The sequence below is a fragment of the Equus przewalskii genome, chromosome 6 (assembly GCF_037783145.1).
Source record: "Equus przewalskii isolate Varuska chromosome 6, EquPr2, whole genome shotgun sequence".
Taxonomy (NCBI): Eukaryota; Metazoa; Chordata; class Mammalia; order Perissodactyla; family Equidae; genus Equus; species Equus przewalskii.
In genome coordinates this window covers 47,200,075-47,220,136 of record NC_091836.1, presented here as the reverse complement: position 1 = coordinate 47,220,136, position 20,062 = coordinate 47,200,075, and the positions used below count along the sequence as shown (strand labels likewise).

The 20,062-nt window shown below is 42.5% G+C and overlaps 1 protein-coding gene across 3 annotated transcripts in view; it reads right to left on the bottom strand.

Moving 5' to 3' along the window:
* Positions 1-12,750, bottom strand: part of LOC103558043 (zinc finger protein 709-like) — a 41,844-nt gene extending 29,094 nt beyond the window's left edge. The window contains exon 1 of one of the 3 annotated variants that reach the window (XM_070625373.1): positions 12,551-12,750. In XM_070625373.1, the coding sequence (XP_070481474.1) occupies positions 12,551-12,745 (195 nt within the window). In that variant the 5' untranslated portion in view covers positions 12,746-12,750. The remainder of the gene's footprint in view (positions 1-12,550) is intronic. The other 2 variants (XM_070625374.1, XM_070625375.1) reach the window with 2 other exon arrangements.
* Between the last annotated feature and the right edge of the window lie 7,312 nt (positions 12,751-20,062).

Sequence of the window (20,062 nt, the reverse complement as noted above, 5' to 3'; positions counted from 1 at the left end):
TGGATAATGTAATCCATTCATATTTAGTATTATTGACATACTTGCAATTACACCTGCCATTTTTTTCATTTATAATTCTCATATTCTTTTTAGTTTGTCCTCTACCCTTTATGGCTTTCTACTGCATTAACTGAATATGTTCTAATGGAGCTTTTTAATTTTTAAATAACTTCACTATATTTTTGAAAGTTCTTTTTTACCGGTTGCTCAACTATTTAACATATACACATTAACGTATAAGAATAAATTTTGAATTTATACTAGCTTAGTTCCAGTGATATATGGAATTTTTACTCATATATACCTCTATTCCCTTTTGTCATTTTGGTCAAATTATTCTTATGCATATTATATGTATTAATGATATAACTCAATAATATATTGTTACACTTATTTCTTTACCATCTGTGGTCACTTCTTTAGCCCAACACAGCTTTGACCCACCCAGGACTTTAGTGGGTTTTTTGGTAAGAGATTTTTCCATAATTCTTGAATGTTCACAGAACATTACAATGCGTGGCTACACTCTTTCTATAACTATGTCCCTATTGTTGAATATTTAGTGCTTTCCTCCTCTAAATTTTCACTGGTAAACATAATATAATAGTGTCTTACGAGTTTTTCTTTCAATTTTTTTCCTGAGGAAGATTTGCCTGGAGCTAGCATCTGTTGCCAATCTTCCTCTTTTTTTTTTTTATGTCAGCCACTGCCACATCACGACCACTGACAGAGGAGTGGTGTGGTTCCACACCCAGAACAAAACCTGGGTTGCTGAAGTGGAGCATGCCAAACTTCAACCACTAAGCCATTGAGGTTGGCCCCCTTTTGCTTTTAAAGAGAAAGGAATTCCATATATATTACAATTCTATATGTAATAAGCACAACACATTAAATACAAAGTATTTTATGTAATTCTTTTGATTACAGCTAAGAGAAGATATGAGAAAATGGATCTTTATTCTGTCCTTCATATTTACATAATTACTTATACTGGCATTTTTGTTTCTTTATGTTGATATCAATTACGATTTTGGGTCATTGCTTTCAACCTTAAGAATTCCTTTGATAGTCTCATAAGGCAGTTGGCTATATTTTCTTAGCTTTTGCTAATCAGGGAAAGTCTTTTTTTCCACCTTTATATTTTACATGGAAGTTTTGGTGAACATAGGATTCTAGGTTGAGATGTTTCTGCTTTGTGCACTTTGAATATGTTATCCCTCTGCCTTCTCACCTTGGTTTTCTCTGCTGAGATATCACTTGTTAATTTTACTGAAGTTTCCTGTAAAAGTTAGGAAATTTTTTCAATTGCTTTTTTTTCTCAGTATATAGTTCATACTTTCCTATATCTTTCATGTTTCACAGTTTTGATGCAAACTAGACATTTTAGGTAATATGTTATAGCAACTCTAGGTTCTGCCTCCCCTCCTACTTGGACTTTTTATTGTTATTAGCTTATTTATTTGTTCAGTGACTGGGTGAATTATTTTATTTAAGTCTATCTCCTGCATACAGAATGAAACCTCTGACATGGCTCCTAAAATCAGGCATGGCTTTGGGTGAATCTACTGTCAAGAGACAGTGGCATTGGAGGGCTCTCTTCCTTTCATGGACACACCCAGTGGTTAAACTAGATTGACTCCTGGCTGATTAGTCCACTGTTTTCACCAATGTCATGGGGGCATTACTTGCTCTACCAAATACTCCAGTGAAATTCTCACACCATGACAGAAATACTTGAAGCCACTGTTTGATATCTGCCGCGATACTTGAAAGTATCCTCTTAGCAGTCTAATTCCCTGGTTCTTTCCAGAAAACTAGTCAGCCTACTGTCTAAGCTAATATCTTCATTAAATACACAAATCTCCTAATTGTCTTTCACCTCATTCTCCACTTTCTTGAGAGTGTCCTCTGACTGAAACTTTTTATGATCTTTTGCTCATCAAGCTAGTTCCTTTGGAAAGGAATTAAGAACTTTGTATTTTATGGTTCACTTCTCCCCCAGATTCATGCAAAATCTCTGTGCCAGGACTGTGGATCTGTGGTGGTGACAATAGGAAGCCTCTCTCTGGTGACAATTCCATTCTAGGGGCTGAGTGATCAGTGCAGTGGAAAGACAGCAGCCAGAGATCCTCTTGATTGTCCCAAGTTACAGCCACCTCACAAGCTGGAGAAAGAGTGGTCAGTGCCCAGCATTCTCAGTAAAGCATGAGCACAGCAGAGCCTCTGTACCATGAGGAGGGGCTGGGTGCAAGAAGGGTGTCCCCACTTTTCATGTGAACCAATAAGGGGTTTAAATTCAGCAACAGGTAGCTGCGGGCAGGATGGGTAATGTTGAAGTCCTGCTCCTGCTAGGAAACAGCCCTCCTTCTGGAAGCTTAGGGAGGGAGAACCTTGTCTTCTGACTGAGTGCAGCACTATGGAGAGGAGGGCTCACTTGCTGAGCTGAGAGCAGGGAGGGAGTGGACATGGTTCAAATACTACACACTCTCCCCTTTCTCATGGAAAGTTATTGTTTCTTGAATAGATGTTCCTCATTTGCTGCTTGTCCTTAGGACAATTTCCAGAGGCTCTAAACGACTGTTTTAAAATAATTTTCAAGAAGGTTACAGCAGCATGATGGTAGAGTGAGCTCTTCCATTAGTCTCTCCTCCCTAAGACACAACAAAAAAGACATTCATAAACCAAGAGAGGACATTCACAGAACACAACAGACACCCGAGAGATCAAAACAGCCATACCTCTGAAGGTGGAGGTGCTGCACCCCATGGGAGGTAGTGGAAGGAGGGAAGGGGATCTTCCCCCCTCCCAAAATGGCAGGAATCTAGGGTGTGGGAGTGCATGTGGTGGCTGGCACACAACCCTGAAAGCAGAGGGGAGGAAAGGGCAGCCCCCCAAGGGAACATCTTCCCCTTTGGAGTTGCCTCCTAGCCTGTGGGAATGTTCTGCACTGAGGAGGCTAAGCAATCATGGGGGTGTCTTCACCAAGCTGAGCAGGCCAGGAAGGCAGACAGTGAGCGCAGAGTAGAAACACCCCCAGGATCATGCACATGAAAGAAAGCGCCCCTCTCCTCTTCCACCTGATGCACCAACTTGGCCACCAGGCCACAACAGGGGACTCCTGCGGGAGTGCCTGCATGCCTATGTGTGCAAAGCAGTGGCAGCCAGTGGGCAAATGCAGATGGGCCACAGTCAGCACAGCTTCCAAAGGACAGGTGCAGCTACCAGGCATAGTGCTAAGCTCAGAATACACAGCTCCTGTTCCCCACTGGGGGTGGCAGGTGGAATTTGTGACCAGATACTACCATTAAGGAATGGCACAAGTCAACACCATCAAATAAAATGAAGAGGTATGTTAACACTCCAGACCAGAAGGAAAATGACAATCACCTAGAAATCAATCCTGAAGTCACAGAAATTTACAATCCAAATGACAGAGAATTCAAAATAGTTATCATAAAGAAACTCAATGAGATGCAAGGAAACTCTGAAAGACAGTTCAATGAAATCAGGAATAAATTAATAAACAGAGGGAATTCTTCACCAGAAATTGAAACTATAAAAAAGAAACAAGGGCAGGCCCATGCACAGTGGTTAAGTTCACATGTTCTGCTTCTGGGCGGCCCGGGGTTTGCCGGTTCAGATCCTGGGTGCAGACATGGCACCACTTGGCACGCCATGCTGTGGTAGGCGTCCCACATATAAAAAGTAGAGAAAGATGGGCACAGATGTTAGCTCAGGGCCAGGCTTCCTCAGCAAAAAGAGGACTGGCAGTAGTTAGCTCAGTGCTAATCTTCCTCAAAAAAAAAAAAAAAGAAAGAAAGAAAGAAACAGAAATGGAGACTAATATATAGAAAATCCTAAAGAATCCATCAGAAAACTATTAGAAATAATTAACAACTAGAGCAAAGTTGTGGGGTACAAAATCAACTTACAAAAATCAGTTGCATTTCCGTACTCTGATAATGAACTTAGAGAAAGAGAACTCAGGAATACAATTCCATTCACAATCACAACAAAAAGAATAAAGTACCTAGGAATAAATTTAACTAGGGAGGTGAAGGATTTATACAATGAAAACTATAAGATATTAATGAAAGAAATAGATAATGACATAAAGAGATGGAAAGAGATTCCATGCATATGGATTAGAAGAATAAACATAGTTAAAATGTCCATACTACCCAAAGCAATCTACAGATTCAATGCAATCCCTATCAGAATCCCAATGACATTCTTGACGGAAATAGAACAAAGAATCCTAAAATTCATATGGGGCAACAAAAGACCCTGAATAGCTAAAGCAATCCTGAGAAAAAAGAACAAATCTGGAGGAATCACAATCCCTGACTTCAAAACGTACTACAAAGCCATACTGATTGAAACGGCATGGTACTGGTACAAAAACAGGCACACAGATCAATGGAATAGAAATGAAAGCCCAGAAATAAAACCACACATCTACGGACAGCTAATCTTTGACAAAGGTGTCAAGAACATACAATTGAGAAAAGAGAGTCTTTTCAAGGAATGGTGTGGGGAAATCTGGACAACCACATGCAAAAGAATGAAAGTAGACCATTATCTCATGCCATACACAAAAATAAACTCAAAATGGATCAAAGACTTGAAGATAAGTTCTGAAACCATAAAACTTCTGGAAGAAAATATAGGTAGTACACTCGACATCAACCTTAAAAGGTTCTTTTTGAATACCATGTCTTATCAGACAAGGGAAACAAAAGAAAAAATAAACAAGTGGGACTTTATCAGACTAAAGAGCTTCTACAAGGCAAAAGAAACTAGGATCACAACAAAAAGATAACCCACCAACTGGGAGAAAACATTTGCAAATCATATATCTGACAAGGGGTTAATCTCCATAATCTATAAAGAACTCACATAACTCAACAACAACAACAAAAACCCAATCAAAAAATAGGCAGAGGCCATAAACAGACAACTTTCCAAAGAAGATATACAGATGGGCAATAAGCACATGAAAAGATGTCCAACACCACTAATCATCAGGGAAATGCAAATCAAAAGTAAGCTAAGATTCCACCTTACACTTGTTAACATGGCTATAATCAGTAAGACTAAAAACAACAAATGTTGGAGAGGCTGTGGAGAAAATGGAGCTCTCATATAGTGCTGGTGGGAAGGCAAACTGGTGCAGCCACTACGGAAAACAGTATGGAGATTCCTCAAAAAACTAAAAATAGAAATAGAATAGGACCCAGTTACCCCACTACTGGGTTATCTATCCAAACAACTTGAAATCAACAATCCAAAGTGACCTATGGACCCCTATGTTCATTGCAGCACTACTGACAACAGCCAAGACATGGAAGCAACCCAAGTGGCCATTGACCCAAGATTGGATAAAGAAGGGGTGGTGTATATATATATATATATATATACACACAGTATTCCTGTGTGTGTGTGTGTGTGTGTGTGTGTATTCCATCGTATACTATTCAGCCACAAAAAAAGACAAAATCATCCCATTTGCAACAACATGGATAGACCTGCACGGACCTGGACAATATTATGTTAAGCAAAATGAGGCAGACAGAGAAAGACAAACAACATATGATTTCACTCATTGTGGAAGATAAACAAACAGATGGACAAACAGAATAGTTCAGTGGTTACTGGGGGGAGGGAATTGGGGGTGAGCACAAGGGTTAAAGGGACATATTTATATGATGTCTGACAAATAATGTACAACTGAAATCTTACAATGTTATAAACTACTATGACCTCAATAAAAAAAAATAAAGTCTACTAGGAAAAAAAGATAAAAACAGACACATTAATATTCATCCCTGATGACTAATGACAAAAATAGACCATCTTTCATTCCATTACTTTGAACTTATTTCAATACGCCATTATGGTGCTCTATGAGGCCTGCACCCCGAGATTTGGAAGAGAGGGGAAACTTCCCTTGAATGTCTTGTTAAGAGCCCAGCACTGTATATGCTGAGAAGTGAAGGGACTGCCTTCATTACTATCAGTAGTGTCTGGAACTCCCATGTGGATAAACAGTGTCCTGACAAGGCTGGTGTATAGCCTTCATATGTTTAGAGACAAGAGTTACTTCTATTTCTATTGTAGGTAAGTGTGAGGAAAGAAATTCCCAGAGTTCTTTTTCCACAAAGGGGCAACTCTCAGGGAATCATGCATGGTCTGTAACCTCTGCAGCTGGAACCAATTCTTGGTCAGTGCTAAGATGACTGCTCGATGTATGGTCAGTGTGATGACCCTTGGGTTCAGTCCTTCATCAGAGATACCCCAATTAAGACATGAAAAGCAGCAACTCTGCCTGAGCTCCATCATGTACAAATGTGGTGATGTCATCCCTAAAGTCCATGAACTCCCAGAGCTCCCCAGGGAGCCTGGGAAATGGGTGACTTCTTTCAACAGCATGACACCTGGCAAGAGACTGAGGACAGGGAAGGCCACTCCCTCCTGCAGACAGGATATCGCAGAGGGCCAAGATCTGGCTCCATCATGTCTCCAGAGGCTCTTGGTAACCTGCTGAGCTCCTGGAGTGCTATTTCCAGGTAGCAAGTAAAAATGGGACTGCTGGATAGGTGGTCCCATGGTCAGGGCCATCTACGGCGAGGGTAGCCTCATAAGTAGAGATTATTGCAGCTCTAATGGCATATACTGTGGGTCTAGAGCAGGTTCTTGCATCAGAAGCCCATGGACAACCTAAGGCCATCATGGGTACCCCAGGAGACATGACAGAAGGTCACTGAGGCCTCTATAGTAAAGGAGTCTCTGAGGTCACTAACAGGAGTGTTGGTTGTATGACAATTTAAAGAGAGTCTCCAGACTTCTGTGTTGAGGATGCCCATTCAAGGTGGCAAATTTGCAAGTAACAGCACAAACAGAGTCAGGTAAAATTTATAAACAACATATATGTTACCTCTGGAACAACAAAAGAACCTAGCAGATGTTGTGGGTGCTGAGGGGAAAAATGCTATTTCTTCACGGTGTCAGAGAAGGAGCAGGCCTCAGATTATGAAATAATTTTCAGAAATTTAACAAAGTTGTCATGGCCTCACATTATGTTTGGAAATGTCCATTCCACTTTTTTGCGAGCTCCTTTTTTCATTACTTGTACATCTTGAATGTACTCAGAGAAGATGTCATTAATGTAATGTCATACCCATATATATACATTATTTTGGGTAAGGAAGATTGGCCCTGAGCTAACATCTGTGCCAATCCTCCTCTATTTTGTATGTGGGGTGCTGCCACAGGATGGCTTGATGAGCAGTGTGTAGGTCCATGCCCAGGATCCAAACCCATGAAACCCAAGCTGAAGCAGAGTGCATGAACTTAACCACTACACCACCAGGCCAGCCCCCATACCTGTGTTCTTGGAGAAGCCAGGATGCGGTTCAGATCCTGCCTGCAATGACTGTGGGAGGGCACAGCTGTGGAAGATCCATGAGGACAACCCAGTAAAGGGGCATCATGTCCCTTCACAGGGGAAGGCCAAGTGCAGCTGTGAGGCTGCTGACACAGGACTGGACAGAACAGACTTAGCCAAATCTCTGAGAGCAGGTTTATTTATTAATTGCTGATTAGATGGAATCCATAATTTCCACACTGTTGGGGGCTGGATATAGACGTCTGTGTGGTGCAACCCTAGCCTCATGTTGAGGTAAACCACTCTGAGGTGTCATCCATTCTTTCCAGATTCAATAACAGGATAAACTGGGCTGTTAAAAAAAAGCACTGGGAATAATGAACTCATCACTAACTAGGTTTTCTATACAGTTTTCAATCCTTCAAATACCTATGTAATTTATATTGGGTCATAGTAACTACTTGATTTGTGGTCTAAGGTCCCTGGGTCCCAATTTGTCAAGGCAATTTGTAACTGGCAGAGACTTCATTTAATTTTAATTCTTGATCAGTGGATCAGAGCTTCCCAGGTCACTGTGGGATATTTTAGGACAATGGGTGTTATGACCATACAGAATTTAGACAAGATCATAGTTCTGACGGCAAAAGATGAAACATTTGTCCCATTTGTCCTCCATATTATAGTGAGTAACACCCCTAAGATCATCAGGGGCACCTTCCTTAAATTTAGTGGGATCCCAGATATAACTGTAACTTGACACCTAGTGTGGATTAACTGCTTGAAAGTTTCTGAATTAGTGCATTACATCAGATAACAAAATCAATTCCGAACCTACCTTGTAGAGGCCCAAAAGCCAAGCAATGTACCTTTATCTGTGTTGGTATGTAAATTCTTCAATATATCGTGAATTTACAATTACATCAAATTGTGGACCTCTGTTTCAGTATTTTATGTATTGTCTCCTTCCTCCTGACCTTTCCTGTTTTGTATTCTTCCTGATGGGATATATTTCAGGGGAAAGAGTATCTCTCTAACCTGGTATCTATAATTTTTTTTCCCACCAAAGAGCCTCAAAACAGTGCCATCAGGGTTAGGAGCCTCCTATGTGACAACTGGTGCTTAATAAGGTTTAAACCCTGGGCTTAAGTCAGGTTTAGACTAATAACTTGTGCCAGAGGGGTGCCATGGGTGTTGTCCCCTATAACCCTGAAGGTCAGGATCTTTGTGGCAGTAGGGGCAGGGGCAGCAGCAGAGGTACTGAAGGGGCCTGGGGAGCCCTCTGGTGTTAGGGTGTGGACTCAGCCTGCCACCTACTGTCTGCCTCTCCCCCTCTCACGTCTTCCCTTAAAATGAGAGCTCTTTCAGGAGTGACCATCTGATGGACCCACCTCCTGCAAAGAGTATAGTCCCTTGTCTACCCCGCCCTGGGGTATGTCAGGGCCCATCAAGCCCCTGTCACAGCTTCACTCTAACACACAGATAAATCCTGACAAAGACACTGACCCAACACTCATTTAAGGAGGCCTCAATCCCACATTCCTGCTCCCAGTGCCTATGCATTCTTCAAACTGTCAACTCGGGTGACTGAACCTAGAACTGAGGCTTGGTGTGCAACACAGGGCAGCGCACCTCACAGCACGAGCTCCCCAGCGAGCAGTAGCCCACAGCGCATGCCGCCACCAGGCAGCAGAGCAGGGGAGCAAGTCAGAGCAAGAGAAGACAGACCCACGGGTGGGGTCATGTCTGGACATGCTGCTCAGGGCACCAACTGTTATGTTCACCTGCAGAAGGGTGGTTCCCTTGTTGAGGCTGATCCCAGGGTGGCACACGCATGCACACACACACACACACACACACTGGGTAGGAAAAGGCTTAGGACTCACATAATAGAGGTCTGAGGGAAAGGCAGGGCCGGCCTCTCAAGCAGCTCTGACAGGGCTCAGAAAGCAAGGAATGGAGCCAGGCCCGGGGCTTCACTGGGCCTAGGGGTGGGGCCGGGGCAAGAGCTCTGCACACAGGCAGGGGCTGGGGTGGCGGGAATCTCCTGCCTGCTCTAGAGGAGAGAGCACCCAGGCTTCCTCCTCAGCTTGTCCAGGTGGGGGCACAAGGGGAGGAGGGTGGGTGAGGCTTAAGCTGTGAGCAGTCACCCAAAAATGTGGAGTCTGACTGCTCCTTACAAGGACAAAGTGGGTAAGAAAAATATGCATTCCTGATTGATGTATATAAAGAAACATTAACAGGAGCTCAAAAATGATCAGAACTGTATATTCGGGGTGACTTGAGTAATAGTGCAGGAGGGAACCAGGATATGTGGACAGTGAGTCTTCTTAAGTGAGACTTTGTCGTCTTACAGATTTATTTAAAATAAACAGAGCAATTGAGTCTTTAAATTTAATTCCTGTACAAAGGAAACCATTCTAAGTTTTAATTCCTTTAAATAATAACAGTGACAAAAGTGTAAACCACACAAAATAAAATTTTCAAATCTTTCTAACTAAAAGCACATGCAGCATCCTAGTTTGTCTTTCCCCTATAGCTCACACTGAAGGGGTTTTCAAAAGGAAGTGGCATATTTTAGTGCAATCATGTTCTGAGTTTAAACTCTTAAATGAATTGGATTTTCAAAGATTTATATAAGCTTTCAGAACCTTTCCTCATATCAATTAAAATAGAATCTCAATTGCTTTACCTTTTAAATTTCTATGTTCTCTAGAAACATGCACACAGAAAAACTGATGTGAAAATGAAAAAATTTTATTCCTTTCTCACCTCCTATCTCTCCATCAATTTACAGTTTCATGGCCCGAGTGCTAAGGGAAACTAGAGCCAAAGGGCTGCACTAGTCCATCGATAAAGGAATCCAAAGGGAAGAAACACAAATACTGGAATCAGCTCAGATGAGCAGCCTGCTTCCCACAGGACAGAAGGAAAGCCACACTCAGAAGGTCCCATGTTCCTCACTCTCCTGGTGGAGAGAGAGCCCTGGAGGGGGTCAGTCCCTGGAGAAGGAGGGGAGGGCACCTGAGCAGCCACAGGAAGGAGCTCTGGGAGCCCCATACACCCTCCTCTCCCCAGGGAACAGCGCACATGCTCCCTCTCTCAGGCTCCATTCTCACAGTGAGGAAACTCAGCTGGATCCAGTTTAAGGTTCTGACCCAAATGGACCCCAGATTAACGGGCCCTAATCCAGGACACAGAGCTCCTGACTCTCACAGGCTTTCTCAGTGTAAACAAATTACTCTCTGAGCACACCTACACTGTGGATGCAAAACTCCAATTATGTCTAGAAACAGGCCCAAGGAATCCAGAGTGACAACCTCAGAAAGGGCGTCACTCCCCACCCCATCAGCACGTGCACCCCCAGCTTTCCAGGCTCTGCAGCTCCTCTCAGGATAAAGGCTCCTTCCATAGGGGTGTGAGCAGTAGGACACCTGCAGGGGAGGCTCCCCAGGAAGAGCAACTGAGCCTTCTTCCCTCTGCAGGTCCAAGGGGGCCTCAGCTTGGAGTCACTGCCCTCAGGCTCTGCTCCCACTGGAGTTTTTTTTGACCATCATTAATATTTTAAATACACAAACCCAGTGTTTGAACAATTCAGCTAGAACACTCAAACCAATCTCTTTGTGGAAATGAAGGAAGAAAATTGTATGGCAATTTGCTGGCTGAACAAGAAGCCCCACAAAAATGTACTGCCTTCTCAAAAAAAAAAAAAAAAGATGTTAATATAGTATTATTTCCGTGACAAGAAATTGTTTTATAACCGATTAATCCTACATGAACACTTGAGGTCTGCAAGTTTAAGCCCTGGAAATCCATTTGAACTCACCCGAAATAACAGAGCAGACCTCAGAACATAACTACTCACGATGGGAGGGAAAAAGGGAAAGAATAATTTAGTACATGTAATGTTAACCTGGAATATTTTAATCTTTCTGAAATTCACGTCTTTGTCTCTTTGGAAATTTTTTTTTTATAAAGATTGGCACCTGAGCTAACAACTGTTGCCAATCTTTTGTGTGTGTGTGTGTCTGCTTTTTTTCCTCCCCAAAGCCCCCTGGTACATAGTTGTATATTTTAGTTGTGGATCCTTCTAGTTGTGGCATGTGGGACGCTGCCTCAGCATGGCCTGATGGGCAGTGCCATGTCGGCGCCCAGGATCCCCACCGGCAAACCCTGGGGCGCTGAAGCAGAGCACGGGAACTCAACCACTCGGCCACGGGGCCGGCCCCTCCTTGGAAATATTTTATACTTTATGTCAAGTCGTCTTGATTAAATAAATTTTTATTCATTGAAAAACTGAGACTAAAATGAAGTGAATAAATCTTTTAAAGGTGACTAACCCAGGTGGGGACAGTGCTGACAGGACAGATCATCGAGGAAAGTTTCTCAAGAGGAACCTGCACCCAGAGGACTTCCCACAGGATGTCTGTGCCCAGAAAGATCCTGGGGGAGACGAACAAGGATTTCATGCAACCTAGTTCTAGGCGGTGAGAGGCTGCTTTTCACTCATGGAAAATATCCACACACACAAAATAAATCTTTTAAAATAAAACAGCCATCCACTGATTGTGAGAAAATGATGATTAACATATTGGGTCTGTTTTAAATCCACCGAGGAGAACAAATATTGGATAATAATGCTGTGAACTGGAGGTAGGAAGTTGGCATTTGGGATGTGGGGAGAGACTGGAAATTCAGGCATTTGTTGTCAGCCCGAGGAAGACCTAGACTGGGGGACACGGTCGTGGATTGAGACTCTGCTCCCTAAACATACAGAATATTCAGAAGGAAACAGGTGCCCTCTGGGAGAAAAGAAGGGGACCCCACAGACCACAGCCCGTCCGCGCACGGACCCCGGAGACCGACGCCCGACTGTCCTGCGGGCCCTCCCGTGGGCCCCGCACCGTCTGGGACACGCGGGGCTGCGGGCACACAGCGGCCCAGAGACACTCCGGCCCAAGTCGCCGCGCGCAGGGACCACAGGACGCCCGGGGCCCGGCTGCCGGCCCCGCCCCCACGCTGCGGCCAGAGGGGCCTGAGGGCCGAGCGGCGCCACCGCGGACTCGGGGCCGCAGACCCCGGAGGGGACCGCGGGAGGCCGGGCCCGCCCCGCCGCTTCCCACCAGCCCCGCCTCCCGTGTCCTCGCCCCGCGGCCGCACACTCACCATTTCTAGGGCTCCCGGGACCCCCGAGTCCTTCCTACAACTCCCGCGGTCCCTGCAGGTCACACCGCGACAGAACAGGTGACAGAGCCACGTAGAGCCTTTAATGGCGCGGGGACGCGGTGCCCAGTGTGGCTGGAGCGTCACAACTTCCGGGTGGTTGGGGCTTCGCCCCACCCACCTGCCCCGGCGCCGCATCTGATTGAACAGTTCGCAAGACTCGCCCCCTTGTGTCTGAGTGACAGCCCCTGAGTTTAGGTGTCTGAGCAGAATGCCAGCCAGACCTCGTCCTCTGCAGGGACATTTGCGTTGAAAGGTAGTGCTGAGAGGTGACTCCTGGAACTGCGATCCTTCTTTACAAACACACACAACTCAAAGTCACCTCACCTTACGCAGTAATTAGTCTCTCTCCATGTTGATATTTGCTGACAACTGGAGTCTGACATAGTTTTGCCATAGGTACACAGCCACGGATACTGTGACCAAAGAACTAGGCAAAAAAAGGGGTCTTGAGGATCTGATAAAAACATACATTATCTGTTGAGTGTTTGCAGAGGGAAAGTTCAGGAAGAGCCTAACCACGGAAAGTTCCCACAAGCAGGCGAGCTGAAGCCCGTTCTAGCCCCCTCAAATTGCTCTTAAGTGAAATGAAGTGAACTGTCCCCATTGTAAACTCAACATTTTATTTTTTCCATTTTTTATTTTTTTGATGAGGAAGATTGGCTTTGAGCTAAGATCTGTTGCCAATCTTCCTCTTTTTGCTTGAGGAAGAGTGTCCCTAAGATAACATCTGTACCAATCTTCTTCTATTTGTATGTGGGATGCCACTATAGCATGGCTTGATGAGCAGCATGAAGGTCCATGCCCATGATCCGAACCTGCGAAGCCTGGGACATGGAAGTGGAGCGCATGAACTTAACCACTATGCCACTGGGCCTGCCCTTCATCAACATTTTAAGTTCTCCTCCCCTGGGAGGGACCAAGCAGCCCTTTCTAGATCATGTGAGGTATGTAGTAGCACGTGTACATCTACCCATGAGACTTAAAGGAACATGACTGTTAGGCAATGGACCCTGATTTCCTGCCTTTTCCTCAACTGAATATTCATGAACTGTACTATGATCTCACAATTAGAGGACCCCCTCCAACTCTTGTTTGGGGAAACGCTGTTTGGAAGACATCCTTAGCGTTCTCCATTGCTTGTGCAAATAATAAACCTTTCTTCACCTACTTCTGCCTTGGTTGTGCTTTTCAGCTCCACAATCACCAAGAGGTGAACCCACTGAGTTCAGTTATGATATCAGGGATGCATTACGTGGGCATCCTTGCCAGACATCACAGATTCATAATAAGAGCATTGGGAGCAAAACAAGCCATCATTTCACAAGAAAAGTGACTTCTGGGTATTCAGAATGGGTAATTTTAGAAACTTCTTCTGACATCAAAATATTTGTATCCCATGGAAAATATAAGCATGGACTCATTCTCACAGTGCTTAAATCACTCTCCGTGGTTACGCCCCGCCCCTTACTTGTGGTTACACTATTTAATCCATCTACAATGAGATTTATCAGAAAACTGGGTTTCATCTAAATAATCGTCTCACTGGTGAGTCTATGATACTAGAGAGTCATGCTCATTCTGACAGGAATCATTCCTTGACAGGCATCCTCTCCATATAGTCTGCACAGATACTATTTCTGACAATTTCCTCTCCCAATTCCCTGAGGACATGCTAACCTTTGATATCATCTGAGATAAACAGCCCCACCTAAGTCCACCCAAATTTCAGCAATAACTCCACCACACCCAGGGACAGAAGCATCCCTGAAGGCCATCTGACAGATGGAAACTGAGAGGCAGAGCCAAAGAACCATAAGTGATCTCAATGAAGACAGAAAAGTAAGGCCCAGTTTGCAACCAGTGCTCATCATACAAGGGGAAACACAGTTGGGCAATAGCATCATCCATCGGTCACCATCCAACGTAGGAAGAAAAGTTCTGTGGGTCTTCAGCATCGAGCATTGAGAGATGGAGAAGATATTTGCATTTCACTATCTGTTTTTCATCTCCCTTTTAAGAACTGTCTGGAAAATAATGGTCTAGAAGCAGGTTTCCTGGAAATCACTCTCATTTCGTAAGTCAGGAATACCTCTGTTTTTTTGTTTTGTCTCCTAACTCCTCATCTCCACTTCAAATAAAGGAGACACCATCCTAAGAAGGTGCATTCACCCGGGTTGATGCATTAGTCTGGCTCCAGTCTCACACACTCTCAGAAACATGGTGCTGAGAAAACTCCTTTTCATCACTGTACTTTCCCACCCTACTTTCATTTGCGCTGTGGGAACTGTACAGTTCGACTAGTGGCCCCATCTGGGCAGAAACTGGGAATGTGCTTCTGACACTGATGAACTGATAAATTGTTCTGCTTCTTACAGGTAACATTAGGGACAGTGTGGCTCTCTCTTAAAGTCACATCATGGTATTCTCAAAGGTCCTTGAATCACCGTGGTTGGCAAAATAGACATGATGTCTTAAGGTTGTCCTTGGTAAGAGCATGTGGTTCCTGTTAATCTCCATCATGGCAAACGTGAGGACCAGAATACACTTAGAGTGTTGGTGCATCCATCTGCACTGAGGGAAGCCCATGAGGACTCAAGGATAGCCCACAAGGTGGTCTTCTAAGCCAAACCAAGCACTCCACTTAAGAAGCACAGGGAGTTATTTGTAGGTCTGGAGAGAGATACCTTCCCCAGGACTTTGAAAAATGGCCCTAATGGAATGAGTTACCCAAGATTCAACAAGCTGCTCTGTGAGAGGAGGTCACTGGTTGACCCTCCAGCTGGACTTGGGCAATTGAGGCCTCCTTACCCAATCCCTGTCCTGGGAATATACATTCTGCCCACTCTTCATGAACTAAGAGCCATTGCAAGGATGCAGCCTGGAGAGAATAATGCATTGTTGAGACCATTTGGACTGTAGATATTACTGAACCCCGTTAAAGCCTCTACATAAACATTTAAGATTCTGGTGGGTGGTTGTGGAGAGCTACTCATCTTGCACCACCTAAGAGAAGCCTCATATATAAGTTTCCTTGCTTATTAAAACTGCCACCTCCCAATTGGGAGGGATCTGTTTCTTTCTTCACTCTCTCCTTGCCTTCCATGTATGGGAACCAGTTTCAGATGTCATCCAAACTCTCGAGGTTGTGAACCAACATGCTCTTAGCTCTGAATGAAAATAAGAGAGCAATTTATCCTTCTTGTGCTGGGAAGCATGAAGTACTTTTAAATGGCACAACATCAAGATGAATGTTTGCACTTTAAGACTATTTTTTCTTCATGGTCTGACTGAACTATGACAGGTTGTCTGAGGTAGTGGTGGGAGGAAGGATCAATCGAATTGTTCTGTCTAGTGGGGAGGCATGAATTGGCAGAAATGAATTATCACAGCATTTATTTAGTGAAGATTTCAAAGTATGGGAAAGTAAGCACTCATAGAAGAAATGAAAATAGTCATTACAAGACTCTAGTAAAGGCATTAGTTCTCAGTAGTTTTAAAAGCCAGTTGCAACCTTAAATGTCAAGGAACCATTGGGTCATCTGCAGTGTAAAATGTCGTAGATTCCAGTGAGAGAATTCTGCTTTCTAAGTCATTATAAAGATGATAATGAAAATGAGAGTGAGAATAGTAACAGGAATGCTGAAACTAACAATAAAGGCACTTCGGGGAGGCTTACTGAGTGTGGGGCACGGCACTCAGCACCATAGGTGGACTGGCTCATTCCTTTTCATCTTCACGGACTTCTAACAGGGAAGCGCCACCATGATCCTATTTGATAAGAGAGGAAACTGAGACTTGGGGTAGCTGAGTGACTTGGGTGTCTTTACACAGGCAGTCAGGAGGGGGCTCGATTCATCACCAGGCTGCCCGACTCAGACCAAGCTTTGCCACTGAGCACTCTTTAACTCTTATGATTAAATTAAGAATAATGGTTCATTAACTAGGATGGACCCTGTGTGAGAATCAGAAACAACTTTGCTCTTCCCCACAGGCCTTATTAAAATCCCCACTATGGAATAGATTGCCCTTGCCGTCGGTTGAAATCTGCAGAGGGTGCCACAGTATTTTTAGTCACTTTTGGTGCTAAAATCTTGTAGGGATTCTCAGGCACAGTGACTGCCAGCCCAGCCTAGCACTCCTAGAAGATGTGTGGGAGCAGAGCATGGAGAGGAACCGCTGTGTGAGAGGCAGCCCACTGAAAGGAGGAACCGATTTAAACAACAACCAAAGATGTTTCTTTTCACTCCCAGTATTTATCATTGCTTTCATCTCTAACATCATGTGAGAAAATGCAAAGATAAATATGATGACTAAGATGGAAGAAGCAAATATTGTTATTAGAGATGATAGCATTGTTTCCTTGACAAGGTAAAGATGAAATAGCTGGAAAATTAGTAGAACTTATGAAGGGTTCAATTTTCTGAACTTTGTGTAAATACACAGATTATACATAACAACTCATATTATGGAATTAAAATCACATATCCTGAAAAATACATAATACATTTGGAGGTTTAGGGTTAACAGCATGTGTGAGATGTATACGGAGACAAGTCTGAGTGATTCCTGATGAGGTGACAGAAGTGTCATCTCCATGGACATATAATCAACTTTGGTGCATGGAGGACTCCTGAAGTCCAAGATGCAGCTCTCTCTACACACAGCCACATTTCTAAAGACATTTCCCCTAAATTTGCATCAGGATCTTTGTTTCTGCCTCATAATACAGTAATTCAAAAGTTTATCTCTGAAATATGCCCAAAGGGTATTCAGGAAATGATGGCAAAAAAAGAATGAAGAAAAACATGTTTCACCAGATGTACCAGTTACAAAAGTTAATGAGAAGTGATAATTTAATGGTCTGTTGCCGCCATAAGAACTGACCAGATGTTTGCCATATGGGATGATTTTGCCTCTCAGGGAACAATTGCCATATCTGGAGGCATTTCTGGCTGTCATGACTGTGGGAGGTGGGGAGCACTGCTACAGACATCTAGGGCCCCTATGATGCACAGAATAGTTCCCTTGACAAAGTGTCATCTTGTCAAAAATGTCAGTAGTGTCAATGTTGAGAAATCAGACTAGTCAGACGAACCCTTTATGGTGTGTAAACAGGGACAAGGATGTAACAAAATAGATGAATTACGTCAATACAATTCTCCTGTCCACTACGTCCAAGTAAATTCCCTACGGAGTAAAGAGTTAAACATTTAAAAAGATAAAGTGAAAATACTGAAAGTAAACATCACAAAGTATTTCCATATGCTTAGCCAGTGGAAGTCATGACATCCCAAGAAAAATGTAAAGAAAACTTACATAGATTTGACAAACTAAAAAAGGTGAATATATCATTAATAATAATAAAAGATACAGAAACACCATCTGGGAAAATGTTTTCAATAATAATATAGAGAAAAAGATAATGTCATTAACACTTTAAATAGCTCTTAGTAATCAAAAACAAAATATGTATGTTCCAATAAACATGTTCAAAGGCCATGCACAAATCTTATCAAAATTATACATTATAAATGCCTAACAACGTTATTAGAATAGATTAACTCATTAGGCCCCAGATATATAACGAAAATAGATGTACTTGTTAATGTGCAAGATACATATGCTGACTTCCTAACACGTTTAGTGAGGCATATTCTGGTGCGAAAGGCCAAGTGGGTGCTTCTTGATCTGTTCCCCAACAAAGACAGTAACCCAGAAGTAACACCTTATCCATAGACGAACTGCAAAGATAATTTCTATCACCAAAGACCTGAGATGTATGGGGGCATTTTTATCACCTTCTTTTTTAATTTGCACGTTTTTTTGTTATAAAACTATGGAGAGTGAGTTTAGGATATTACAAACTTAAAGAGCTTGGGATGTTAATTACAGCTGTCTTCCAAATGTGGAATCATTACTGGGGCACATGAACAAGGCTTGTGGCATCTGGTGTGCAACTTCTTACACATCCTTACACAACAGAATACATTTTCTTCTCAACCACACATGGACCTTTCTCTAGAATAGATCAAATCCTAACCATAAAAAAACCTCATAAATTCAAATGCTAGCTAGGTATTTTAAAATTTAAAATGCAATGTAAGACCTCTGACCACAATGGGTTGAAATTAGAAATGACTATCTTGGGAAAATTTGGGCAAACTCACATTTTGAGGAAATTAAACAAGACACTCTGAAATAACCAACGGCTGAAATAAATCAAAAGGAAATCAGAAAACATTTGTAATGAATGAAAACGAGGACCCAATATACCAAAGTTTATGGACTACATCAAACACACCATATAGATAAAAATTATACCCATAAATCCATAAACTAACAAAGAAAGATCTCAATCAATAACTTAACCTTTTACCTACCACGTTCAAAATGATGAGAAACCAAACCAAAAGTAAGGAGAAAGGAAATAAAAATTAGTGCAGAAATCAAGAAAATAGAGAACAGAAAACCCATAAAGAAAATCAATGAAACCAAAAGTGGTTTCTACGAAAAGTTCAAAAAGATTAACAATAGGGAACTAATAGACAATTTAAGTAGATTGACCTAAAGAAATACAGTCAACTCAATTTCCTAGAATCAGAATGAGAGAGGGGATACGACTACTGAGATGATAGAAATAAAAAGGATTATAAAGAAATTCAATGAACAATTTCCTGCAAACAAACTAGATAACTTAGATGAAAGGGAGAAATTCCCAGAAATACACAAACTACCAAAAGTGATTAAGAAGAAACAGAAAATCTGGTTAGAAGTATAAGAAATGAAGTGGTTGAATTAGTAAAGAAAAAACTACCCATAAAGCAAAGCCCAGGCCCAGTGGGTTTCACAGCAGAATCCTCCAAAACATCCAGTTAAGGTTTAATAGTGATTCTTCACAAAATCTCCCCCAAAACAGAATCAACACAACACTTCAAACTCATTTGTGAAGCCAGTGTTATCCTGATATCAAAATCAGACAAAAGTATCATCAAAAAACCCTGTAGACCTATTTCTTTTGTGAATTTGGATCCAAGAAATTCTGAGTAAATACTACTACCTAATCCAGCAACAATCTAAATGATTTATACACCAAGACCAATTGGGATTTACTCCAAGGTTACAAGGTTGGGTTAATCTATCAAAACCCATTAATGTGATACATCATATTAATAGAGTGAAAGCAAAAATGATCTGCTCTTCTCAATAGACTCAGAGGAAATATTGGACAAAATTCAACATCCTTTCATGATAGAAACACTCACCAAACCAGGATTTGAAGGAAATTTCCTGAACCTGATAATGAGCAAGTATGGGACACCTACAGCTAATATTGTATTTAAAGCTGAAAGACTGGATATTTTCTCCCAGAAGTGAGAAATGAAACAAGAATGTCTGTTCTTGCCGCTTCTATTTGACAATGTATAGGATATTTTAGCCAGAACAGTTTTGCAA